Genomic DNA, 27,748 nt, shown 5'->3' on the forward strand with positions numbered 1-27,748 from the left:
ATTCAGTCTCGTCTTAGTTATTATCAGGAGGTTGAAAAAATATTCACGTTTTTCCGCATTAAGTTTACTTTTGGTTACTAAAGTGACGCCACCGAAATCGGGGTGTTACAAGGGAGAGGCAAGGATGAGATGGAAGAAAGAGACATCAATAGAAAATCTTAACAAAATGGAAGAGGGGAAATAGAATCTGAGTAGCAGAACAGGGAAATTATGGTATGTGGTGGTAGTAGTTGATAAGTTGGTGGTTTTTATGGCTGAGGCTTTCCTTATTTTCAGGTGACATTTCATCTTTTTGTTTGCTGCTTCTCACCACCATCCCAAAGTTTTACATCAATAATTATTCCTCCTTATAAGTACTAGTTTTGGTTTTTTTTTTCATAAATAGTTAATAGGGAAGTTAAAAACTATTTAAATCAGATTTTAATTAATTAACAGTCTTTAAAAATTAAGGCGGAAGAAAACAACAGCAACGGCGGCGTAAATTTGAACAACCGTTGCTTATATAATCTTGGATTATAAGAAAGATTCTGAAATGTTCAGAGGGAGCAAGTGCAAACACCCCTTTTGCTCTGATTGCATTTCCAAGCATGTCGCTGCTCAGATTCAGCAAAATAATCTCAAGGTGAATTGTCCAAACCTAATTGCGCTGAGGAAATGGAGCCGAAACATTTGAACCCGATTTTGCCTGAACAAGTTGTTGTTAGATGGGAATCAGTGAGGTGTGAGTCTTTGATTGCTGGGTTGCAAAAGAATTATTGCCCCTTTAAGAATTGCTCAGTTGTGATGGTGGATGATGGGGTGAAGTTGTGACCAGTGCTGAGTGCCATTCTTGCCACAGGCTGTTCTGTGCTCAGTGTATGGTTCCTTGGCATGCAGGGATGAATTGTGAGGAATTTCAAAAGTCTTTAATGATCTGTTTGTTTCTAATGATCTGTTTGTTTCTAAAGAACTTGACAAGAAGGATGTTAAAGGGAAGAAAGTTGAGGGAAAAACAGTGTGTTCCGTCCGTTTGGATCAGACATGATAACAAGTGGAATGGAAAAAAGGCATATGGGGCCATCAAAAAGTTTTCCATTCCAAGATGCGATGAAAACTGATACATATATGCTGCTGTATTTTGTCTTTTTATTCTTCAAGCTTTATTTTTCCATGGTTTTTTTTATCATTCTTGCTTCATCTTTAATTAGTAATCCATTTCATATTTTCCTATGAATAAAAAAAAAGTAATCCATATCATGAACTCCTGTATTTCACGTATTGATGTTTGCATTATTAAATAATAATTTATACTTTTTAGGGTTTTATTATTAACAACTACCATAATAATAAATCATAGATGTTCTAGGAATGAACATTGAAGATAGGGATAGTACCTAGAGAGTGGAGAATTGTGCTAGAGAGAGAATAGGAATGAGAGAGAATGCTGAATTTCATGTGTAATTTCATAAAATGAGCAAAAGTCCCTTACAATTGGTAACTCCCTCCTATTTATAGAGTTTGGGCACTACCTATTGGGCCAATTGGGCCTCCGAGACCAAGGCCCAACTTAAGGCCAGGGCCCCGCCTCGGGGCGGGCTACACGCTGGGCGTTGCCCCTCTAGGGGCTCGCCCAGTCCACTAGTCCACAAGACACCGAGCTCGAAGTATGAGAGCTAAGTGTGTCTTTTAAATGCCTTTACATGTGTCCTATAGTACACTGGGATCTAAGCTGCCAACATGGCTTGAGAAAAGAGAAACAAAATACATTGCCAACATGGCGTGAGCAAAAGGAAACTAGCATCTTCAGTCACCCAGTCCACTGACTTGGCGAGCAACCCGAGCCGGCAAGTCCACAAGTGGCGAGAGCGATTACTTCGTGCTGGCGGTTAGTTGGAGCAGGTGTATGATCGTTCGCCGGCGGGAAAGGTGGCAGGCATTGGTCACGTGCTGATCATCCAATCATTGACTGACAGTATTCCCGGCGAGCGACTAAACTTTGCTGCTGGTGTCACCTGTCAGGCGATGGTGTGGTGTTTGGTTTTTACAGTGGCGAGGCCTTTCGCGCTTTCCCCTCTTTCAAAAACCTTTCAAATCCCCCATTGCCCCACGTGATGCGTCAATTATATCAATTTCCCTCTTTCTTCGGAACCGTAATTTCACTTTTCATAACTGTCCCATCATGCGCAGTAACTCCCCATTACATCCCATCATGCGCAATAACTCCCCATTACACGCAACCCACTTCCCCAAGAAAACCATCATGACTTCCAACCTTCCACACGCGTCCAACACGCGTCACTCTTCCAGCCTCCCCCCTTTCCCTATAAAAACCCTCCTACCCTACAATCATCCCTTTCCGAAACCTCTCTTCACCTCTTTAATCGCTTACCAAACCCGCTCTGCCAACTTCGGTTCCGGAGCCGTTGCTTATCACCCTTTCCGCTACCCACTCTTCACATCTTACTCCGGTGAGTCCCACTGCCCTTATCTTTGCATCATATACATACTCATCTTTTCCTTTCTTTCATTTCGCTGTCTTCTAAAAATGGCTTCAAATCCTACCTCCCCTAATCACTCCTCTTCCTCCTCCGGAAGCAACCCTGACTCCACCGCCGCCGGCGGCCTCCGTTTAGAGGTCCCAGAGATCCCTCCTTACCGACTAAAAACCTTTGCCACTCTGCCCCTTCCAGTCCAAAGAGCCCCCACCCACGAGGCTATAGACCATCCTTCCATTTTCCAGGATAGCGATCTCATTGTGCAATTCGTGAGCTCCCTAGGTGGTTTGTCTAATGACGATGAGTTTAACGCCAAACTCAGGATCTGGATCTGCAGTTCTGAGGATCGCCCCTGGCTTCATAAGCTAAACGGCGACGTAAAGAGATCCCACTTTTTCTTTGCGTACGAATACATGTTTAGCGAGCTTGGAATCAGGCTTCCTTTCTCGCCCTTTGTCCAAACCGTCCTCCGCGACATCAACGCGGCTCCCTGCCAACTTCACCCCAACGCCTAGGCCTTCATTCGGTGCTTTGAAATCTTATGCGCCGCGGTTGGCATCGCCCCATCCCCCACCAGTTTCTTCTACCTCTACGATGTTGACCCTAAGTCCATCAAAAACAGAGGATGGATTTCCCTGAAGGCCCGGGCCGGCCGGAAGTGCTTGCATCCCCACAAAAGTAACGCGAAGTCCTCCTTCGCGCGGAAGTACTTTCGTGTGGCGGTTCACCCTGCCTACCCAGAAGCATTCACCCTTAGGGACGGGACCGCCCTTTTCCCTCTTTACTGGACGGAGAAGCCCAATGGGATTACCGATCCTTCAGAGGAATCTTTGTCCACCAACGACAAAGCCTTTCTGAATCTCCTTGCCCCGCTTCCCATCCTTGACTGCACAACAGTCCTTGAGGGCGCTGGCCTCTCAAGAACTCCCAAATACTTAGGTTGTCCATAGCTTACTTTTATTATCGACATCTTCTTTCTCGTCTCCTATGTTGTCACTGATCTTTTTTTGTTGTTGCAGAAGATATGAACTTCACGAACGCCGAGCTCCTGAAGGCCCGCGAGAGGAGAATGGCTCGCTTTTCCCCAAAGTTCAACGCTGAGGGCGACGTGAAAAAGCGGGGCGGTGCCGAGAACCAAGCTGAGGGCGCCAAAGCCCCCAAGAAAAGAAAATTGGCCAAAGTCTCCTCCGTCGCCGGCTCTTCCAACCCCGGCGCCCAGCCCAACACCACCACTGCGTCCAAAGGCAAAAATGTCACTAAAGCCTCCGTCGCCGCAGCTACCGAGACAAACACCGTCCCGGCCCCCAAATCTGCTACCGCGGACGTGGCCTCCGCAGCTTCCGCCAAGTCCACTACTGTAGGTGCTACAGCCGCCTCTACCGGTGCTGCAACTACCTCTGCTGATCACTCACCAACCGTTGACTCAACCGCCAACATCTCTCAACCCTCAGCTGTTGAGAAACCCACCACCGTTAATGCCAAAACAGCTGCCGCGTCGTCTGATGCTCCCGCCGGGGAGAAAGGAAAAGAAAATGAATCCCCCCAGTCTCCTCCTCGCCAGGACGCACCTCCTAGCCCGCCCCCAACAGATGATGGGCGCTCCGCGTCTTCTCCACCTCGCCGCGAAGAGGGACCTTCTTCTGATGCCGCCGCTACCCAGATCGAGCAAGCTCCTAGAAAAGAGGACGGTTCCTCCAGCTACTACAACATGCTTCCCAACGCCATTGAACCTTCAGAATTCTTGCTTTCCGGCCTCAACCGTGAAGCCATAGAGAAAGAAGTTTTGAGCCGGGGTATTGATGGAGCTAAGGAGGAAACCCTTGCTTGTCTTCTACGTGCTGGGTGTATTTTTGCCCATGCGTTTGAGAAGTTCAACGCCGCCACCGTTGAAGCTGAGCGGTTGAAGGCCGAGAGTGCTCAGCATCAGGAAGCCGCCGCTGCTTGGGAAAAGCGCTTCGACAAACTGGCGACGCAGGCAGGAAAAGACAAAGTCCATGCCGATAAGTTGATTGGCACGGCAGGGATTAAACTCGGCGAACTGGAGAATCAGCTGGCGCTGATGAAGGAAGAAGCGGATGATCTTGATGCTAGTCTCCAAGCTTGCAAAAAGGAAAAAGAGCAAGCTGAGAAGGACCTGATCGCCAGAGGCGAGGTGCTGGTTGCTAAGGAGTCGGAGCTCGCCATATTGCGCGCTGAGCTGAAGTTAGTGAGGAAGGCGCTGGCGGAGCAAGAGAAAAAGTCTGCTGAGGCCTTGGCCTTGGCCTTGGCGAAGTCTGATATGGAGGCGGTGATGCAGGCCACGTCCGAGGAGATCAAGAAAGCGACCGAAGCTCATGTTGAGGCCCTCGCCACGAAAGATGCTGAGATTGCTTCCCAACTGGCAAAGATCAAAGGGCTAGAGGACGAGCTGGCGACGGAGAAAGCCAAAGCCACTGAGGCGAGGGAACAAGCCACTGAAATTGCCTATGACCATCGCGAGCGTGGCTTCTACCTCGCCAAAGATCAGGCCCAACATTTGTTCCCGAACCTTGATTTTAACGCTATGGGAGTAATGAAAGAGATCACCGCAGAAGGACTGGTTGGCCCTGATGATCCTCCTCTGATTGACCAACACCTCTGGACGGCAACTGAAGAAGAAGAAGAAGAAACAGGAGAAGAAGAAAGAAATAATGAATAGTGTAATTTTAATTTTACTTAGCCTTTACCACCCTCTTGTAATGCACTTTTCCGTCATTCCTATATATAAGCAACCTTTCGCCACAATTTTATATCGCCTTTGAAATTTTGTTGGATTGCTTTCGCCGTACATTTTTTGGTCGCCGCATTCTTAGTTTAACGCCCCAGCACGCCGGAGTAATAAAATACTCAACATCCTGAGTGACCAAGCACTCGCCTTCCACCTTATTCATTCGCCGACCTTATATCTTGCGCTATTTTCCACGCGTCATGTGATTGAATTACGCCTAACGATTCTGTGCATTAATTTTAACTAGGACTTGTTGCTTGGTATTTCTCCACCAAGACTTTAAACATTTTCCACAAAGGGATAAATGGCCTCCATTCTTGAGGGCTTCGCCCGGGGCTTTGCCCGCTCGGGGCTTACAACGCTTGGGTCCCAATGGCCATTTGGGGGTCCCAAGACTTTTGCCTAGTTAACGGTGCTCGTCGTATTCTGGCGAGACTTACCCAGCACATCGTTTACGGGACCAGCGATCACATCAGACTTTCCGGGGGGTGATTCCCAGGCGTCATAGGCCATTTGTGGAATCGCCGCCACCTTCAGGGTTCTAGCAGGCCCCTTTGGGGATCAAGCTTGTCCCACTTAGTGATCGCCGTAATTCTTTATGTCGATCGGAAATTCCGATCGTCAGGGAATCCCTGGAATTTTTGGACACGAATTTCATGAATTTTCGTTTTATTTTATTGATGGAGCGCCTCATCACGCGTTTCTGCCAAAAGGATCAGCTCCATCGCCATGTTGGCCTGATTTTCCCCTTCAAAATCTGGTTGAGTCCGCCATGTAAAATTGTCAATCTCCACCGGCAACATGGCATCAACCCCATAGATCATTCTAAAGGGGGTTTCCCTTGTAGTAGATTGCACAGTGGTGTTGTACGACCACAGCACCACCGGAAGTTCATCCAGCCAAGCTCCCTTAGCCTCCTCAAGTCGTCGCCTTAGTCCACGTAGGATTACCTTGTTTGCAAATTCCACTTGCCCGTTCGTCTGCGGATGCTCCACAGAGGCGAACCTCATCTGTATGCCCATTTCCTTGCAAAATTCCCTTGTTTGGTTGCTTGAAAACTGGGTCCCGTTGTCGTATACGATCGCCCTTGGGATCCCGAACCTGCAAACAATACGCTTCCAGTAGAAATTGACTATCTTTGCAGAAGTAATCTTGGCCAGGGGCTCGGCCTCAATCCACTTAGTGAAGTAGTCCACCGCTACTAATATAAACTTCATTTGCGCCCTGGCGGTCGGAAAAGGTCCGACTAAGTCCACACCCCACATGGCGAAAGGCCATGGGGCGCTCATCGTCACCAACTCTTTTGGCGGTGCCTTAGACAAATCCGCAAACACTTGACATTTCTTGCACCGCTTCACGAAGTCCATACAATCTTTCCTGAGGGTGGGCCAGTAGAAACCCGCCCTCAACACCTTGCAAGCCAAAGACCTTCCCCCGATGTGGCTCGCACACACTCCTTCATGTACCTCAGACATTATTGCCTCGTATTTCTCTGGCGGTCATGAAAGCCGTTTTGTCCTCGTCTGCCGGGTGCATGCGGATTTGATGATAGCCAGAATATGCATCCATCAAGCTAAGCAGTTCGTTGCCCGAGGCACCATCAACGAGACTATCAATGCTGGGAAGGGGATACGAATCCTTTGGACATGCTTTGTTTAAGTCTGTGTAATCTACGCACATTCGCCCAAGCGCCGCCTGAGTTGTGAAACTGGCTTGACGCTTGGATTTAATGCTAATCGATGGCAGATGAAGTTTGGATCGATTCCGGGCATGTCCTTGCAGCTCCAAGCAAACAAATCCAAATTCTCACCTAGCAACTTCGTCAGGCGCGTCTCCTGTTCGGCCGTCAATCTAGTCCCAATCTTTAAAGTGCGATCGCCAAACGTTAGCGCCTTTGTTTCCTCAATTGGCGTGGGCCTGTTCACCCCGCCCTTCGCCACGTGGATCAAGATGTTCATCTGAAGCCTCAATTTCATAACATCTGTGCCCAACCAACGCACTCTTCTTGCCATACAGGTTGAGGCAATTATTGTAACATTCCCTCGCCATCTTCTGGTCGACTTTCAGCTTTCCAACCTTTCCACTGCTTAGCGGATACTTGACCGCCAAGTGGGCTGTTGAGATTACAGCACAAAGGCGATTCAATGTATTTCGCCCGATGATGACATTGTAAGACGCCACCACCTGGAGAACCAGATACCTTACCTTCAAAACCCTGGCACACTCATCTTCCCCGAATATTGTGTCTAGATCAATGTATCCTCGCACCATTACTTGTTCCCCCGTGAAACCTACCAAGGTTCCCGCATATGGAGTCAGATCATTGTCAGTTAGTCCCAACTTGTCGAATGCGTCACCGTAGATAATATCAGCCGAACTACCCTGATCCAGAAGTACCCTTCTGACGTTGAAACTATTCAACCTTAATTGCACTACTATCGGGTCGTCCTTGTGGGGTTTTATCCCCTCAAAGTCTGCCATCGAGATTGTGATGTCGGGGTGCACGAATCCGAAAGCAACTTCATGAACCGAATTAACTGCACGAACATGACGCTTTCGCGCCGCATGGGTGTCGCCACCGCCACCAAATCCCCCGGCGATGGTGTTTATGGTCCCTATGGGCGGTCCTGAGAGTTGAGCGAACGTGTCATCAGCCCCTTTTGTGGCGATAGCCGCTGATTCTTGCTTCTTCTTGCCCTTATTGTCCGTTCGTTCCTCCTCTCGCTTATGCGCTTTGTTTTGATCGCCACCGTTGCGCCACGGGCCTTGGCGATTTCCTTGATATCCCGCTCGAATCAACTTATCAATCTCCCGCTGCAAAGTCCAACAGTCGTCCGTATCGTGCCCGGCGGACCGATGGAACTCACACCACTTCTTGGGGTTGGCGTCCCGTGGCTGATATTTTGGGGCCTCCGGCTCACCCACTAGATTTGCGTCCCTCGCCCCTCGGAGCATATCCGATAAATCTGTGTTCATCACCATATCAGTCTCCTCCCGCTGGCAATGAGACTTAGATTGCCAAGGCCGGCGTTGTTCGTAATCATCGCGCCGTGGATACAACTGTTCCTTGGTCGGTTTGAATACCGCCTTCCCCCTATCTTGTCTCTGCTGCTTGCCATCCCCCTTATCTTCGCCATTCCTATCTTTCTTTGCATGCTTGGGTGACGTGTCGCCTTTTTCCAGTTTCGCGCGCTTTCTTTTGAAAGCATCGTCTTCTTCGTCTAGGATATAAGTGCTGGCGCGAGCACGCATCTCTTCCATCGAACGTGCCGGCTTGCGTGTCAACTTGCTGTTCAACCCTCCCGGTAACAAACCATTCTTGAATGCTAAAGCACAGGCTCGAGGTTCTTCGTCCTCTACCTTAACCGATGCAGCGCTGTACCATGCCATGTACTCCTTCAGTGACTCTCCATCTTGTTGGCGAATGTTGTATAGGTCATTGATTGTCACCGGCTGATTCTTATTTGCCGAGAATTGTACCAGGAACTTGGATGAAAAGTCTCTGAAATTCGAAATCGATCCGCGCGGCAAAGTCGTGAACCATGCCATCGCCGTTGATTTGAACGTCGATGGAAACATCCTGCACTTCACCGCATCCGATGCCGCAATTATCACCATCTTAGTGTTGAAATACAGTAGATGATCCTTCGGATCAGAATCTCCACTGTAGGAATCCAGAACTAACGTTTTCATATTATCCGGAATTGCCACACTCACAATGTCCTCCGAGAATGGACGGAACTCGGCTACAGAATCCGCCTCCCTGCTTCCATCATCCTGTTGCCCGCGGCGATAGAAATCTAACTGAGCTTGTAGATGCTCATTCCGCTGCTGGATGTTGCCAATGCTGCGCATCATATGGCGCCATTGCTCCTGTGTCACCGCCGGTTGTTGCTCTGGAGTAGGTGAATTCTCTGGTGAACACTCCAGAGATCCGACCTGCGAAGGCGATGGAGGAGGTGGTGGTGATGGAGGAGGAGAAGGCGGCTGTGCTCCCGCCGTTCGTATCGGAGAATCCAGGACAACTCGATGAGGCCGCCGAGGCGGCGAAATTCGCTGTCGCACTGGTGAATGATGCTGCCTCCTGCGTCGAGTCTCCATCTTAAACCAGGAATGACGCAAACTCGATCGGAAGACGAACACCGGTTATAGAATCAAAATCACCGAATCAAAATCGGAAAACCAGAGGATTGCCTAATCGTAATCAGAGATAACTTCCTGCACAATCAATCCACGTGAATGGGAGTAGAAAGTTTACAGTCCCCACAGACGGCGCCAAATGTTCTAGGAATGAACATTGAAGATAGGGATAGTACCTAGAGAGTGGAGAATTGTGCTAGAGAGAGAATAGGAATGAGAGAGAATGCTGAATTTCATGTGTAATTTCATAAAATGAGCAAAAGTCCCTTACAATTGGTAACTCCCTCCTATTTATAGAGTTTGGGCACTACCTATTGGGCCAATTGGGCCTCCGAGACCAAGGCCCAACTTAAGGCCAGGGCCCCGCCTCGGGGCGGGCTACACGCTGGGCGTTGCCCCTCTAGGGGCTCGCCCAGTCCAATAGATAAAATATATATTATTATAATAAAATTCTAAATATAATTTGGAAGATAAATATTAATTATCATATGATTGCAATTTAAATTTATTATTTAAAAATATATTAATTAATATGCATTTAAAAGTGTGACGTTTTTATTAAAAGAAAATTATATAAAGAAGACTAATATAATAATCATGTATACTCCACTCTCACTTTTCCTTTCATACTCCATTCTTTTTCACTCAATCCAAACAACTCAAAAATCATCTCATTTTCCTCTTATATTTCATCCGCTCATATTCCTTCTTCTTATTTTCAACTTTGCATCCAAACAGAGCATAAGGGAAAAAGATGATGAAGATTCAGAGAGGAAGTTTCTGAAATTGGCTAAAAGAAGAAGGTGGCAAAAGTGTCCCAAATGCAGCTTCTGTGTCCAAAGAACTAGTGGATGTGAACACATGAAATGCAGGTGCTTGTGACCTTTAATCTTACTGATCATTAATCATTTTTTTTCTATCTCTTGTCTTTCAATTGATGCATTTCATCAATAAATGGTAAAAATGTAATGGAAGTATGAGTGATTAACTGATTATGCTTGTTTCCTCCATTTACTCTTAGTGTGGATGCAACTTCTGTTACAAATGTGGCAAGGATTGGAAGCATGGACATATATGTGATAAACATAAATCCACATAAGATTTCACAGTTAGCTTGGAACTCTTGACATACATAACTGAATTTTTGTTTGATAATCAATATGGTCAGAAATGAGAGATTTGCAATTATCAATCTCTAGGATAAGATATTTATTTTTGTGTTTTCATACACCAAATTCTTGAGATGTATGGTAGGTCAGTTGGTGTGTATGCATTTGTTATATAATTGTCATGTATGACCATGGCTAATTTGGTACTTAATGAGATTTCAAGTTTCATATAGGGTATGAATTTCCAATTATGCTACACATCTTATGTCATGTAAATGAAAAGAAAATGTAGTTTGTATAAATGTCTTGGTGTATATTTCAAATTGGCAATAGGCATTATTAGGCACTGATAAGCTGTAGCATAAAAAAGACTTGTTAATTAGACAACTATATATATCTCATGATTTGTCTATCTAGAAAGAGATAGCAAGTAATCAGGTGAGGGAGAGGCAAGGATGAGATGGAAGAAAGAGACATCAATAGAAAATCTTAACAAAATGGAAGAGGGGAAATAGAATCTGAGTAGCAGAACAGGGAAATTATGGTATGTGGTGATAGTGGTTTATAAATTAGTCGTTTTTAAGGCTGAGGCTTTCCTTATTTTCAGGTGACATTTCATCTTTTTGTTTGCTGCTTCTCACCACCATCCCAAAGTTTTACATCAATAATTATTCCTCCTTATAAGTACTAGTTTTGGTTTTTTTTTTTTTTACCAACACAGTTCCTGTTAAATTAGTGAAATTACCACTGAATTCCATCGATGGAGCTGGAAGGAACAGTTGGTAAAATTCAATTCAACTACCATTCATGGCTAGTAGTATTAATTTTCTTTCCATGAGTATTTATATAAAGCATTTTGTTTTTTTTTTTATTATTATTGATTATAATTATTTAAGGTGTATTTGGGTAAACAACTTAAATAAACACTTATGATAATAAACATTTATTCATAAGCTAACTTGAGAAAGTAATTAGAATAAGAGAAAATAAGTTGTAGGTATAAACTCTTATTTATAACATAATCTAAACTATTTACGTAAGCTCTCTCAAACACTTACATAAACGTTTATACTATAGATTAAATTAATTATTTAATTTAGATCAAATAAGCTTCTAAACGGGGCTTTAGCAACCATTGACATTATTACAAGTTTGCTATAATTGTTTTTTGAAAAGAAGTTTTCTATAATGAAACTCTATGTTTTGGGGTTTAATTTCTTCATGTTTTAAACTGACACTAATTGAAATGTGCTATACTTATAACAGGTGGCAGAATAGTTGGAAGTTCGTGTGGCGACATTCAGAAGGTCTATTATTCTTTTTTTGGTCAGGAGAAGGTCTATTTCGTCACAATGAAACTATTTTTTTCTTTTTGTATAGTTTTTAGCGTTTTGTATGACAACGAATGGGCTTAAATGTCTCTCAGACTCGAACCGTTTTGGTGCAAATGATATCTTTGGTGCAAATGATATCTGCATAAGATAAATTCAAACAAAATTGGCTTCTGTTTGATGTTTTGGAAGTGTCGTTCTCCTTGCTCTAACCGCATGTAATTTTCTTTTTCACGCTTAGTCCCTTCTTATAAAAAAAAGATAAATTCAAAATATTACTCCATTAATGTTACCTTTTTTTTCATTTTTACTGTCTTAGCTTAAAATTCAAAATTTTGTTTGACATAAGATAAAAAAAAAATCATTTTTTATGATACAATAATGAAGTTAACTTTATATTAGACTACGAAATTTAAACCATCAGTCTACTTTCTCAAATAGCTAATATATTTGATCATCAAACCAATTACAAAGATGACCATAATCTTATCAAAGCAGGTATATATGGTATTTTTAACTTTCATGACCTAATATAATAATAATAATAATAATAATAATAATAATAATAATAATAATAATAAAGTAGCTAAAATAGAGATATTATTATTATTATTATTATTATTATTATTATTATTATTATTATTATATTTAGCTAGAAGAAATATACCACAAATAACTCCAATTCCTATTTTACTCAAATATTATAACTATTTATAAGAAATTCTTTTAGTGCATGTTTGTAAATCTTTAAACAGTTTATTCAAGTCATTCAATTTTTGAAAGAAGCTTATGTGTGTAGTTTTTGGTATCAGAATTAATTATGAGAAAAACGGAGTTGATTCAATAGTTTATTGATTTTGCCTATGTATAAGTTCTGCTTCCATGGTATTGTCTACTAGAAACAATTGAATTAAGCAATATATTTTGAAGTGTTAATTTATGATACAATATTTATTTTTCATGAAGTTTATTATATATATTTTTTAATCTCATTATGTAAATTTATAAATATGGATCTGTATGTTTTTTTCTTTTCAATTTTTTCTAATCTTTTGAAATTCTTCGAATTTTGATAAAGCAATTGCGGTTGTCAATTAATAAAAATGATTTAAAATTATACATTATACACACAATGATATTTCATATAAATTTTAACCCCCTTTTAATTTAATTGAAAAATAAAAAACCCTTATGTTTTCAATTGCCTTTCCTCTTGCGGGACTCATTATCTTTATCTTTAGCTTAGTTTTGTTTCTTGTCTAGTATTCCGATGTATCAAAACAAAAATTTCCATGTAAATGTGGTATGAAACTTTTTTTAAAAAATGAAAAGGGAAAAAGACTAGGAGCTCAGAAACGGTAGCGCTTTCATCCAAAGGATCAGATAGTGATGGACCCACCATCAGAGCTGGTAAATCATCATAGCTCCCTTTTATGCACCAGTAGGAGCTCAGAAACGGTAGCGCTTTCATCCAAAGGATGAGATAGTGATGGACCCACCATCAGAGCTGGTAAATCATCATAGCTCCCTTTTATGCACCAGCCGGGAATCGAACCCGGGTCTATACCGTGGCAGGGTACTATTCTACCACTAGACCACTGGTGCTTGTTAATGATAGGTTGCTTTTTATATTTATAATTCAAGTAAAGCCACGGAAATTAGCGATTTTTCCCAACAGGGTTCGTCCAGTCCTTGAGATTTTTTTTTATAGGCAAATGTTAGTGGTTAGTTGTTAGTAGGTTAGAAAATCCCTTCTAATTTCTCTTCCAGGATTCCAACCCTGGACCTTCCCCTCCCCAACCCTTATGCCCCCGAGGGATACATGATTCAAATTTTGAATTGAGCTAATTTTTTAGAGTGTGAGTGATTTTTATTTTTATTTTTCCTGTAGAACCAGGCATGTAACATTAATTAACATAAAAAGAGGGGAATCGGTCATCTAATAGATAAGACGTAGATCAAAAGGGCCCTTATCAACCCATACATTATCAGGATATATAACAATAAGATAAAGTAAGTTTCAACATAAAATCAACAACCATGTTACATTCGCGTTTCAGATGAACAAAAGAATGTGTAACGAAATCAGATATAAGCATCTTGCATATTATAGAGTATTTGTTTCACTTTTTAAATTTGGCTTAAATATGTTAGGGGCCCCTCTAATATAGGGGTACTTTGGTTTAGCCCCTGCAAAATTTTTTGTTGGGAATACACCCTTATTTTAAAAATAATAATGAGCTTTAAGCCCCTGTCGTTAACATCCGTTAAAAAAAACGTTAAGTGCTGAGTTGGCGACAAATGATTAATTCTCTCTCATGCCTGGCTCCACATCATATTCCATCTCACATATTATTTTCCATTTTATTTTAATTACTAAATTAAATTTCAGAAAAGTTTTCATTTTTTTTTGAAAACAAAATATCATGTATAGATGAAAAGGAAAATGATAGAAGACACGAGACCTGGAGCACGAGCGTGTACGACCACGTCAGCCCATGTTTTATAATTTTTTTTATTTAAAAAGTGAAAAATTACAAACTCCACAGTCCACACTCAAAGTAAACCCTCCAAAATTTCTGATTTAGAAACTGTAGCGTTGCCGCCAAATCTTCTGTTTCCGCCCAAATCCAAATCTTCTGTTTCCGCCCAAATTCATCTGTTCCAGAAGAGTTGATGAGAAGAGTTGTGCCGTCGTGGCGTTGAAGAGAGCTGCTTCACTGTCTTGTTCTTGCGCCCAAAACCTTGTGCTTTAGAATTTGTTGTCGCCGTCATCCCGTGGGAAGAGTTCATCCCTCCACCTTGTTGACTCTGCACTTGGTGGCTTCTTCATCTTTGCCGCTTCACAATATAAGTATGATTTTGTGTTCATATATCTTAACAATTGATAGTTGTCTAATGTCTAGTTTGTTTGTTTGATTAATTCACTAGTTTTTTTGAAAAATTCTTGCAACAGTGGAAGACAATGTTTCCTCACGTGAAGAAGCAGAAATGACTACTGAAGTTAATTAAAAAGATCATGATGATCATGATGAATTAGAAGCATCTCATGAGGATGCAGAACCTAAAGTTGGGATGACATTTAACTCTGAAGATGAAGCTAACAGGTATTACAAGAATTATGCTCGACTTATGGGTTTTGGAGTTTGTAAAATAAATTCTAAAAATGGAGATGATGGGAAAAAATATATTACTATAGGATGTAGTAGAGCAAGGAAGTATAAGAATAATTCGAAGAATCTTTTGAAGCCAAATCCTACTACAAAAACAGAATGTAAGGCTAGATTGAGTGCATGTGTTAGTTCAGATGGAACAGTTGTGGTTTCAAGAGTTAATCTTGGGCATAATCATGATCTAAGCCCAACAAAAGCACGATTTCTTAGGTGTAACAAGAATTTGGAGCCTCGTATAAAAAGGAGATTGGAACTTAATGATCAAGTTGGGATTAATGTGAGTAGGAACTTTAGAGCCTTTGTTGTTGAAGCAAATGGGTATGACAATCTTACATTTGGAGAAAAAGATTGTAGAAACTATATTGACAAGGTAAGACGCTTGCGGCTTGGGACAGGAGATGCCCAAGCAATTCAAAACTATTTTGTTAGAAAACAGAAACAAAATAGTCAATTTTATTATGTCATGGATGTGGATGATGACAGCCATTTACGAAATGTATTTTGGGCAGATGCGAGATCTAGGATTGCGTATGAATATTTTGGTGAAGTTATCACATTTGATACCACTTATTTGACAAATAAGTATGACATGCCCTTCGCTCCTTTTGTTGGAGTAAATCATCATGGCCATTCTTTGTTGCTTGGTTGTGCTCTGCTATCAAATGAGGATACTCAAACTTTTACTTGGTTGTTCTCAAGATGGTTAGAATGTATGCATGGACGTGCTCCCAATGCTATAATTACTGATCAAGATAGAACAATGAAAAATGCAATTGAGGCTGTTTTTCCAAAGGCTCGTCATCGGTGGTGCTTGGGGCATATAATGAAAAAGGTTCCAGAGAAGTTGGGCAGACACTCTAATTATGAGTCCATCAAGAAGCTTCTGCATGGTGCTGTATACGATTCTTTTAGCAGGTCTGATTTCATGGAAAGATGGGAGAAAATGATTAAGGATTATGAGCTGCATGATAATGATTGGTTGAAAGGGTTGTTTGATGAGAGAGATCGTTGGGTTCCTGTGTTCTTGAGAGACACGTTTTGGGCTGGAATGTCAACAACACAGCGGAGTGAAAGTATGAACTCATTTTTTGATGGGTATGTAAACTCGAAGACCACACTGAAGCAGTTTGTTGAACAATATGACAATGCATTGAGAGATAAAATCGAGAAGGAAAGCTTGGCTGATTTTGGTTCATTTAATACAGAAATAGCTTGTGTGAGTATTTTTGGCTTTGAGTCTCAATTCCAAAAAGCATTTACCAATGCAAAATTCAAAGAATTTCAAGTAGAGATTGCTTCTATGATGTATTGCAATACTTTCTTTGAGAAAATGGATGGCTTGCAGTCAATATATTCTGTTACAGAAACCAAGAAAGTATTTGACAAAATGAAAGATATAGTGTTCAAGATATCTTTCAATGAGGAAGATTGTCAATTTCAATGCACGTGCCTCTTATTTGAGTTTAGAGGAATTTTATGCAGGCATATCCTTTCTGTGCTTAAGCTTACAGGCAAAACAGATTCAGTTCCATCTTGTTATGTTTTGTCACGTTGGAGAAAGGATATAAAAAGGAAGCACACACTTGTCAAATGTGGTTTTGATAATTTAGCTGGAAATACTGAATTGCAACGACTTAACAAAGCATGTGACGCCTTTTATGAAGCTGCTTCTGTGGGGATAAATACTGATGATGATTTAGTAACAGTAATGAATTGGATCAATAGCTTAAAGAATGAGTTAAGCTGCAAAGAAACACCTCCCGAAATGAATACAGCACCAATTACAGATCAAGACAACTCAATTCAGGAAGAAGGTACTAAGATTCTTGACCCTAAGGTAACTCGAGGTAAAGGGCGTCCTCGTTCAAAAGGGAAGGCTTCTAACAGCTTAAAGAATGAGTTAAGCTGCAAAGAAACACCTACCGGAATGAATGCAGCACCAATTACAGACCAAGACAACTCAATTCAGGAAGAAGGTACTAAGATTCTTGAACCTAAGGTAACTCGAGGTAGAGAGCGTCCTCCTTCAAAAAGGAAGGCTTCTAAAGTTGATCAAATTGTAAACAAGAAGATTGCAACAAAGAAAACGCAGGAAGGCAACCAAAAAAGCAAAAATGTTCAAAGTCAAAACAAGGTAATCTATTTTTTTTTAAATTCTGATTCTCTACTGAAATGTAAAAAGTATGTCTAATTGTAGCTATTTGATGACAGGGCTCAAGTACATCTAGTGTTCATGTAAATAAGAATGATGGATTTATAAGATCTCAAATTATCAATGAGATTGGAACACAAGAGAGCATTCAAGTAAATGAATTTTATTACTGTCATTCTCAGTTCTTGTTTAATTTATAAGAAATGACTGATTTGTACCTATATATTAATAGGATGGGCAAAGTTGCTTTTTGAGTGGCAATGGTATTATAAATCATTTAGCTCCCTTCAATCCAAATCAAAATCACATTGGTCAAGTAAATCAGGTGCAAACATTGAGTACTCTATATTTTTTATTTTCAATATTTATTCTTTGAAAGTAGCTGAAGTGATATATTCATTTTGCAGGTTCCATATTATGCTCAAATAGTAAACCGTGGTATTGGCTATTATGAACTTGTACAGGTATTGTTCTTTATTTTGTGTCAATATGATTCTTGAATACAAATTTATCAATTCATCAATTCCTTTGTCTGTTTGTGTTTTTGGTAGGCACAACATCATATAAATAATCAGCCATCATCATCAAGACATGATCAGCCATAATCATCAAGACATGAAGCATAAAAACATGAGATGAATGATTGACCATGACTTCTTTGGGACATGAAGCCAATGTTATTTGCTACTTTCAATTAGATATGTTGGTGTTATTGAAAGAATAACTTGCTTTTGCCACTGTTTTCTTTATTGGTATGACCTTAATATTTTTATTCTTACTGATTTTGTTCACTGATCTAATCAGATGATTAATTTATTGTCTACATTGAAATCTGTTTAGAATTGCTATACAGGTTCTGGTTTGGTTTCTTTTAGTACAATTTTGGTTATCAACTTAACTAAGTAGTGGTGGTGCTGCTTCTACATAGAAAAATAAAGCTCAGGTTATGCTTCATTAAGTGGTTGCTTCTATATAGGAAAAAATATGACAAGCACAGCTCAAATTATGCTTGATTAAGTAACTGGTACCAAGATAAGAACCATATGGCAGATATGCTGATTCTTTATTTAAAATTCATATCTGAACTGGAACTGGTTGACAAAATAATTGAGTCTAAAACTGGTACCATTTTACAGTTTACTCCATTAGCTTTCTTACAAAAAAAAAACAGCACTCAAATATGCCAAGCACATCTCAAGTTAGAAGAACAGCCCAACAAAATTAAAATATCTGTTGTGGAATGTGAATGATCAATCCAAATAATGTAGTCGTAAATGACATCCTTAATAATTTACAAGAAACAAAATTTTTAGCTGTCTCTAAAAGAAACTATGCCTCAACATCAAGGAACTTTAATAAGTGTCAAGTAGGCAGGTTTGCTAAGCCTCTTCTGCAAGTTTGCAGGTTTGCTCAATTTCTCATCCTCTTCTGTTTTACTCTAAACATGGCACCTCTTTGTAGCATTCTTTTTATTCTTCAATTTCTTGAGAACACAACCATGGATGAAAATCCCTTTAATTCATCTTTCACTTCTTCAACATTGCTTTCACTTTATGTGCTTTGATCCCTCCAGGGGTGCTATGCCCAAAAACAAGGAGGAAGAAAAGCAAATGTAACAAATACAATATCAAGGACAAGAGAAAAAATAAGGCACTAGTTCCCTGCCCAAGCAATAGCAACTGCTGCCTAACCAACTACTTCCAATATAACCGATTTCTTATGTCAAACACCACCAGCTCAAATCCAACTAATTGAGTAACCGTATGGATATAATGATAGCAGCACCACTAAGTTCCACACCAGCAGACAGTAACATAAAAGCTTGTACCCGTTGCAAACCACCCAGCAGACCAGAATTAGATCAACAACATACTGAAGATGGCCCCGATATAAGCTTGAGTAGTGCAATTCTAGCCCCACAACTTAACTGCAGCAACAAGGCAAAATTATGCAGATACCCAATCAGCAGAACGACCACGATTTTAATACCACCTCGACGAAACCAAATAAAAGCCAACAACCAACAGTCCAAATCATGACAGCAAATGGAGTTCTAGATCCTGATGTTTCCAATTCCAATTCCAACAACAGATTCAGGAGACGACAAGGCAGGAACAACCCAGGGCGATGTCTTTGATGCGGCGGCGAAATTCTTCAAGTGGGTTCGATCTATTGGAATTATTCAGGAGAAGAGGAGGAGGGAGGGTTTCAGTGTCATGTATCATTTCCCCACATCGAATAGAATAGATTTCAGGAAGAAGAGGAAACAGTAAATTAAAAAAGGAAGGAGCCACGTCACTCGTGCCTCATCGTGCCTCTCTCTCTCTCTCGTACCCTATAGCGGTGCTCAGATGAAAAAAGCATGGGGACAAGGTTCCCCCACGTGAACCAAAATACAGGCAACAGAGCACAAAAACAGCAACAGCAAAAGGAAAAGAAAACACAACACAAACAGCAAAGACAACACAGGAACAGGTAGGAAAAAAAAACCGTTACAAGCAGCAACTATCCCAACGCAAGGAGGCTCAAAACTGAACAGCAACAACCAACCAAGAAGGTCCCAAACATCACCAGAAATAGAACAGAGGCAGCAAGGAAAAAGAATCAAAACCAATTGCAAATGAGTAAGAAACACCAGTTAGGCACACAAATCCCATAGTGTAACCTCTCTATTTCAACCTGATTTAGCTAGATGAACATCAAATACATTCCCTTCTCTAAAGATGTGAGAGACCCTGCCGCAGCCCACACCAGTAGGACAGAGAAAGAGCCAGGTTTCCAAAAGCTGAGCAACCCCCCGTTGACCCCTCCGACGGGACGAAAACGAAAGCCACGCCCATCGATTTGACCCAAGTCTCAATCATACTCTTTTATGTCCTCAATGAGCTTAGAATCCTGCAATAGTACTACCTCAGGTTTAAGTGTTTAACCTTACACAGCGCCATTCTACAATCCTCCAACGATCCATGAGACTCATGTCTTCTTCATCGACCCCCATCACCGACAACCACATGCCTTACCACTCACGGTGCCGCGCGGACCTTGTTGATGACAGGAGGGAGGAGGGAGCTATAGCTCCCTCAAAAAAAATTAGAAAAAGTTCTAAAAAGGATTTGGGTAAAAAATAAATATTCAGTTAATACTATATAAAATAAAATCTGTGTTGTCTTACACATGACTCGATACTGGTTCAGTGGCTGAGAACCACGCTTAAGATGAGAAGGGCTGAGGTTCGAATGTTGCCTTAGTCCTTTTCACATTTTTTTATTTTTAACAACTAGTTTCACTTACCTTTTGACCTGGCCTTAGTTAACTTGCACAAATATTAAAACTTATAAAAGAAAGTTATTTAAAGGTAAAATATATATCCATAAACCAAAAATTGAAAAAAAAAGAGAGTAAATTTTCAACATTATTAACCTAACTTATAATAAATTTTCAACATCCATATTCTGTGAACTATTTTTTTATGAATACTTGTGTATTAATAATAAAAAATATTATAGTTTATATATTGAAATCTTCTTTTAGCTCCCTCAAATTTTTTCTTCAAGTTCCGCCACTGCTACTCACCACGAGGCAAGTTGTTAATATCTATACAGATTATAATATTTATTTAACAGCTACATTCATTCCTCTCTTTTCACCATGAAACCCTAGCAGCCACCACCACACTAACCTTCTTCATCACACAGCCGCCACCTTAAGCAAACTCAATGAGAAATCATTTGAGAAGGTTGAAGATGAAGTAATCCAATAACAATAACCCCACACAAATCCAACAAAATCCAGAAAATTCCAGATCCAAAATCAATCAGGAGAATAAAACAGTGCCCCTCACCATCTTCTTTATACCAGCGGTGCGGCGGTGGCTTCCGGATCTACGACTCTGCAATTTAGGGTTCCTGATGGTGTGCGTGATGATGGTGATAATCGACGGTGAGAGTCATGAGTGGAGATCATGAAATCTGGATTTTGGCATCTATGCAAAATTTAATCTGAAGATTATGAAAGAATTCGTGAGCATCGACGGAATTATAAGCAAAGTGGCCATGGTGGAGAAGAGAAGAAGAGGAGGCGATGGATGATGGAGGAGACAATGTGGTGGCCATGGTGAAGATTGAAGAAGATCAGGTCAGGCGGTATGGACGATGAGCATAAGAGGGAAGGAGAAGAATAACAAGATTTTTTTCTTTCTAAAATTTAATTCAATAATTGAAATGAAATAGAAAATAATATATGAGATGGAATATGATGTGGAGAGCCACGTATGAGAGAGAAAGTGACCATCCGTTTCCAGCTCAGCATTAACGGTTTTTTTAACGAATGTTAACGACATGAGCTTAAAACTCACTATTATTTTCAAAATAAGGGTGTATTCCCAACAAAAACTTTTGCAGGGGCCTAAACCAAAGTACCCCTATTTTAGAGGGACCCCTAACATATTTAAGCCTTTTAATTTTAAGAAAGCGAAACAAATATTTTTGAGGATATGAAACCTGTAAGACCCGAAATTAAATAGAACGTTTAATTATTTAATTTCCTTAATTTACGACAACGAGTATGTTGTTATTAATTATTTGTTATTGATATATTTGTTCTGACCAGGAACATAGAAGTGAGATACGGTACCTAGAGTGGATGGATCTTGACGTGAGAATCTAGATAGAGTAAGAGCGTAACCGCTTAGAGAGAGAAAGTAACTGAATTTCAAGTTTGTTATTTCTTAAATGAGCTTAGAGTCCCTTACAATTGGTAACCGTCCCCTATTTATAGCCTCGGAGTTGGGCTTGGGCTTGGCGCCCCTAACTTCCTCTAATGGGCCAGTTGGGCCTCCTGGGAGAAGGCCCAACTTCCTGTCCCGTGCGTCGCCTCGGACTGAAAGTTGAAAGTGCGAAAAACACTAGAAGGGGGGGGGGGGGGTTTAAATAGAGTTTTTAAATAAAAGGATTCCCTTTTAAACTTTTTGCAAATTCAAGGATAAGAACTAGGTGCTAAAGAATATGAAATAGAGCACGCACGTATTTTATCCTGGTTCACTTGAGATAAAAGCTCAAGCTAATCCAGTCCACCCGTGAAGGTGATTTCTTCCTTCTTCTGATGAAGGCAATTCACTAAAATCAATGAGTGTTACAACTGCACTTGCAACCTGCTAAGTGACTAACAATACACTGATTTTCTCACTAGTATACTCTCAAGAAGCTGATCTACCGATCCTCTCAAGACTAGCTAAACACTGAATCAACCTTGATTCAGTCCTCTCAAGATCCGACCAAACTTGGTCTCTCAAGGAACTTACGAAGTGTTTGTAAAGACTTTTTGGTTTACAGGAATTGCTTCTGAAAAGCTAATGGTAAACTCAGATGTTTTAAGAACAGTGAAGAAATATTGCTAAGATATCGGTTAGAATGAGTTAAAGAGTTTCAGCAAAGTTTCTTAGCTTCTTTCTTCTATCTTCAGCCCTTATATACTCCAAGGCATATGATGTAGCCGTTGCTAGGGTTTTGTCCGTTGGAGTGGCAATCTTGTGATATCAGACTGTTAGGCTGAACAAGGTAGGTGGCGGACAGGCTATGATAGTACGATGTGTACTATGACAGCTACCCGTCCTTTCACCAGCTGACTTATGATCTGGAGTGCTTCAGATGGACGTTGGTGAAGCTTCTGATCAGAGTCAGACGGAAGCTTGGATCCTCTGACCTTGCAACTTCTGCTTCTGAACATGTTCCTCAGAACTTCTGAATGCCAGAGCTAGAATAGCTTGGGTCTTCAGAACCAACTTCTTGCAGGTCTTCAGAACTTGAGTCTTCTACTTCTGGACCGTTCCGCTGGAACATCTGGTCTTCAAAACTTCTGACTCCGGTTCTTCAGTACCTCTTGAGAGCTTCTATCTTCAGAACTCCTGAAGGATTTGCCACTGTTCTGAGCGAACATGGTAAGCTTTTCAACTCTCTTTTGGCTACCCTTGGGTCTTTATCTTCTGATTGAATAAGCTTGGGTCAGAATCAGAACCTGTTTGTCACAACTAAAAGAGACAAACGTTAAGGTACCACAATTGTTCATCATCACAAACCTTAATTGTAATCATCAAAATATAGAGATGCAACCACTGATCAAACCTTGATCTTACACGGACAAGCGTCCCTGGGCGAGGGATCCTGTGGTCTCGCCCTGTCCACAAGTCCATAAGACACCGAGCTCGAAGCATGAGAGCTAAGAGTGTCTTTAAAGAAAAACCTGGGGCGACGATCATAAGTAAAACTAACTAATGCTAAAACCTAGTGACCCAGTGCGGTTGCCAACATGGCATGATAACTTAAAGCCTAAGACTAATATTTTGATCTTCTTAACATGTTCCCCTGAGTCCGCAAGTCCACAAGTAAGCATGTGGCGACAGTGATTGCTCCCCTCGTCCCGCACCAGCTGTAATGGCCATGGACCATGGTGGCTTGACGCGTGTAAGCCACATGTAGCATACTGAAGAACGCAAAAGTTAGCGGATCCACAGAGTCTTAACCGCTATCCTTGAAATGTCCCTTCAAATCATGATAAAGCCTGTCAATTTAAATTTGAACCAATGAGCTTCGACCGTGGTAACTTTTATTTAATGTGTCGTTCCCATTCCCCAAAATCCGCACCACTTTTCCTGAGTAATCATTTCATCTCGTCATGATGGGACACGATTTCCCAACCGTTATTCATCTTATCTTTTAAATTCTCCCTTGCTCTATCATTCACCACTTTCGAAATCCTCATATCCTGCGAAAACCGACACCCTAGCACCCTCTCCCATCTTCGTTCTTACTTTTCCCTCGGCAAGAATGACTTCCTAATGCCGTACTAAAAAACCTTCCCGTTCCCAGAGCACTGCCCCTGCATCTCCGCCCCTGGTTGACCTTCCTCCTTCCGGCGGACTTCCTCTTGGCGAGGGGGACATCGACACCTTCTGGCACCGGGTGTTTGCCATCCTTCCCGAGTCCACAGATCAATCCCCCGTTCAAGAGGCCATTTGTCAGCCTTCTGAGCAGTCCTCTGATGAATCCGTTATTGAGACGGCCCTCCAGGCCGGTGGGCTTTGTTACGAGAAATCCCTTGGAGATATTCTTGTCACCGGGAGGTGCCCAAAAATTCGTCGGCCCTGGCAGCACCGCGCGGTTGACCATGGCGTGGAGAGACCCCATTTCTTTTACGTCTACGAGTACTTATTCCTTGACCTGGGAATCAAACTACCCTTCTCCCCTTTCATTCGCCAAGTTATAAGGGAAATCAATGTGGCCCCATGTCAACTTCACTAGAACGCCTGGGCCTTCATTCGGTGTTTCGAGATTCTTTGCGACGCCGTTGGTCTTGAACCAAAAACTGCCCACTTCTTTTACTTCTACGCCGTGGAGCTGAAGTCTCTGAAAACCCAACCCCCAGGCTGGGTTTCTCAGAAATCGCGCACGAGCCGACAACGTCTTTACCCCTACAAGAGCAACGTCAAGACGGGACCCAGGCGCCGGTACTTCCATATAATCGTGCATCCCACCTATCCTGAGGCTTTCACCCTACGGGACGGGACTGCCCTGTTTCCTTTCTACTAGACCAAGAGTCCCCGTGCTGTTCCGTTGCCACCAGATGCGTCGCTGAGTGATGAAGATAAAATCATCCTTGGCTTTCTTGCCGGGCTTCCGGTCCTTGAGTGTTCACAGTTGCTCGAAGCCGTCCGCAAGAACACCCTTGGTTCATTCCTAGGAGGAATGGATTTCACCAAAATTGAACTGGAGCGTGCCCTCGCCGCCAAAGTGTTTGAGTTTCCCCCTATCTTCAACACTAGCGGAAGTAAGAGAAGGCGCGCTGCCGTGGATGCAGACGCTGAAACAAACATTGATGACCCTATTTTAGTAGTGTTTTTAGGGTCATTTCTTTGTTGGTTTTGTGTCTTTTTGTTGAGTCTCATGTAGTGTTTCATACATTCTCATGCATTTTTATCTTTCTTTGTGTTTTTACTTTGTTTTAGTAATTTTGTAGTTTTATAGGGACCTTTCTTTCATTTTACGTAAGTTTAGGACTTGCATAACTTTTCTATTTTATTTGAGGGTTCTCTTGGCTAATAGGCTCTTGGAGCTCCTAGATATTTCCTTGGCTTTGTGGTTAAGTTTTCAGGTCTGAAACTGAAGGAGGAAGAAGGTCGAGAAGCTTTGGGAATTGAAGGGAGGCTTAAAGAGGCTTGAAGAGGAGTTAAGAGGAAGATAAAAATGTTTTCCAGCGATCTTTAAGCGCCTAGGCGCCAATTGCTTTTTCTAGGGTATTTGGAATTGGCGCCGAGGCATGCTCAATTGGCGCCTACCAGAGGCACATTTTCAGCTTGAATTGGCGCTCAAGCGTGCTGAATTGGCACCTGAGCGCCCAAACTCATTTATTTTGCCTATAAATAAGGTTTTGGCCATTTTCTTTGGAACACTTAGACATTTTACTCATTTTGGATCAAGTTTAGAAACTGAGGAGAACCTTGGGGCTTGTGAGAGGCTTCCAACTTGTTATTTTTCTCAGGTTCTTTACATTTCTTGTATGGATTCACTAGCCATGAGTGGCTAGTTTCTTTTTATGCTTTGGGTTTATGAGATTCTATGAAAATCTAGTTTTCTAAATCCTATCTCTATGCATGAGTTCTTGATTTAACCTTGTATTTCAATTCCATTATGTATGATTAGCTTGAGTGCACACTTGCTATAGACTAGATTATAATCAAAACGAAAGTTTGTTATGATTTAGGGACATGAATTGGAATAGATCCTTCTATGCTTGCTACTAGGAATAGAGTGAGGGTTGGGTTTTGTAGGCCTGAGCTTGTATGCTAAAAAACCTCAAATGAATGATTAAGTACACAAGGAATTGGGCTTAACTTTTAGTTTGAGAGAATTGCTTATGTGAGGAATCAATAAGTGAATACATAGGCTAAAGCAACAAGGAGTTAATCAAGGTTTCACATGCATAAGATAGGTAGACTAGAGTGGATTAGATGATCAATAACCCAAGGCATTTTCATCAATTGTTATTTTCAACACTTTCAATATTGCTCTTTTGCAAATATTTTGTCATCAACAACCAAAATCAATTTCATAATTTTATTGCTTTCACAACTTGCAAACTTTAGGCTTAAATCCACAATTCTCACTCACAATCCCTGTGGTTCGATATTTTAAAACCCGGAGGTTTCTGTACAACCATCCCTCCCCCAAAGAAACGAGTTAGAGGGTCCACGCCTTTTGAGCCTGCATCAGGATCTGCAAGCGGTGCCGCCCCTCCTGAGGTTGGTAGAACGACACCGAATATTGCCACTCCAGAATCCAGCGAGCCAATGCCGAATGCCTCTATCGACACTGCTCTTCCCCCTCTGAAGAAGAAATCTCACAAATCCAGAGGGGCGGATCCCGCCGTGGATGGAAGGACCAGAGCTGCGATCCCTCCGTTGAAGAAGAAGAAGAAACAGACCAAAGGAACCAAAACCGGCGAGTGTTGGTCAATTCGAAAGTGTACGAATACCTCCGGGTTTTAAAATATCGAACCACAGGGATTGTGAGTGAGATTTGTTGATTTAAGTTTAAAGTTTGCAAGTTCTTTAAGCAGTAAAATTCAGAAATTGGTTTTGGTTGATGGTGACAGAGGTTTTGCAAAAGAGCAATGATGCAAATGTTGGAAATAACAAAGAATGGTAAATTGCCTTGGGTTGTTGATCATCTAATCCACTTTAGTCCACCTATCCTATGCATGTGAAACCTTGATTTAACTCTTGTTGTTATAGCCTATGTACTTACTAGTTGATTCCTCACAAAAGTAATTCTCTCAAATTGAAAGTTAAGCCCAATTCCTTGTGTACTTAAACATTCATAAGAGGTATGATAGCATGTATATTCAGGCCAACAAAATCCTACCCTCACTCTATGCCTAGAAGTAAATATAGAAGGATCTACTTCAATTCATGTCTCTAAATCATAACAAACTTCCATTTGATTATAATCTAGTCTATAGCAAAGGTGCACCAAAGCTAAACATGCAATAAGGAATTGAAATACAAGATTGAATCAAGAACTCATGCATAGAGATAGGATTTAACAAACTAAAATTTCATAGAATCTCTTAACCCAAAGCAAAAAAGAAACTAGCCACTCATGGCTAGAGAATTCATGCAGAAAATGCAATGAAAACCTGAGAAAAATACAAGTTGGAAGCCTCCCTTGGCCCCAAAGTTCTCCTCAGCTCTCAAACTTGATAAAAAATGAGTAAAAATGTCTAACTCCCTAAAGAAATTGGCCTAAGCCTTATTTATAGGCAAAATAAACGAGACTGGGCGCTCAGGCGCCAATTCAGAGCGCCTGAGCGCCAATTGCATGTTAAAAAAAACATGCTTCTGGACCTAATTGGCGCCTAGGCGCCAATTCCCAGCGCCTGGGCGCCAATTCCCTGGCTTCCATCATTTTGCACTAGCGCCTAGGCGCCAATTCCCAGCCCCTAGGCGCTCAAGCTCGCCTGGAACAGCCTTTTCAGCTTCTGAAACTCCTCTTTTAATCCTCTTCAAATCCTCTTTTAAGTCTTCCTTCAATTCCATGCTTCTTGGCTTTCTTTCTTCTTCAGTTTCTGACC

General features: G+C 41.4%; 1 protein-coding gene and 2 non-coding genes across 3 annotated transcripts in view; 1 reads left to right on the plus strand and 2 right to left on the minus strand.

Annotated features, from left to right (window-relative positions):
* Nucleotides 1–27,748, plus strand: part of LOC130725267 (protein FAR-RED IMPAIRED RESPONSE 1-like) — a 35,925-nt gene that overhangs the window by 5,734 nt on the left and 2,443 nt on the right. Inside the window, exons 2-6 of the mRNA XM_057576512.1 lie at nucleotides 14,844–16,829; nucleotides 16,989–17,107; nucleotides 17,185–17,277; nucleotides 17,358–17,441; nucleotides 17,533–17,589. Coding sequence (XP_057432495.1) covers nucleotides 14,844–16,829; nucleotides 16,989–17,107; nucleotides 17,185–17,277; nucleotides 17,358–17,441; nucleotides 17,533–17,589 — 2,339 coding nt within the window. The remainder of the gene's footprint in view (nucleotides 1–14,843; nucleotides 16,830–16,988; nucleotides 17,108–17,184; nucleotides 17,278–17,357; nucleotides 17,442–17,532; nucleotides 17,590–27,748) is intronic.
* LOC130727137 (small nucleolar RNA snoR114) lies at nucleotides 13,146–13,227 on the minus strand. The gene has a single exon (XR_009015173.1). It is a non-coding gene; the product is annotated as a small nucleolar RNA snoR114 (small nucleolar RNA).
* TRNAG-GCC (transfer RNA glycine (anticodon GCC)) lies at nucleotides 13,335–13,405 on the minus strand. Its single transcript has one exon. It is a non-coding gene; the product is annotated as a tRNA-Gly (tRNA).

The sequence above is a fragment of the Lotus japonicus genome, chromosome 6 (genome assembly GCF_012489685.1).
Source record: "Lotus japonicus ecotype B-129 chromosome 6, LjGifu_v1.2".
Lineage (NCBI taxonomy): Eukaryota > Viridiplantae > Streptophyta > Magnoliopsida > Fabales > Fabaceae > Lotus > Lotus japonicus.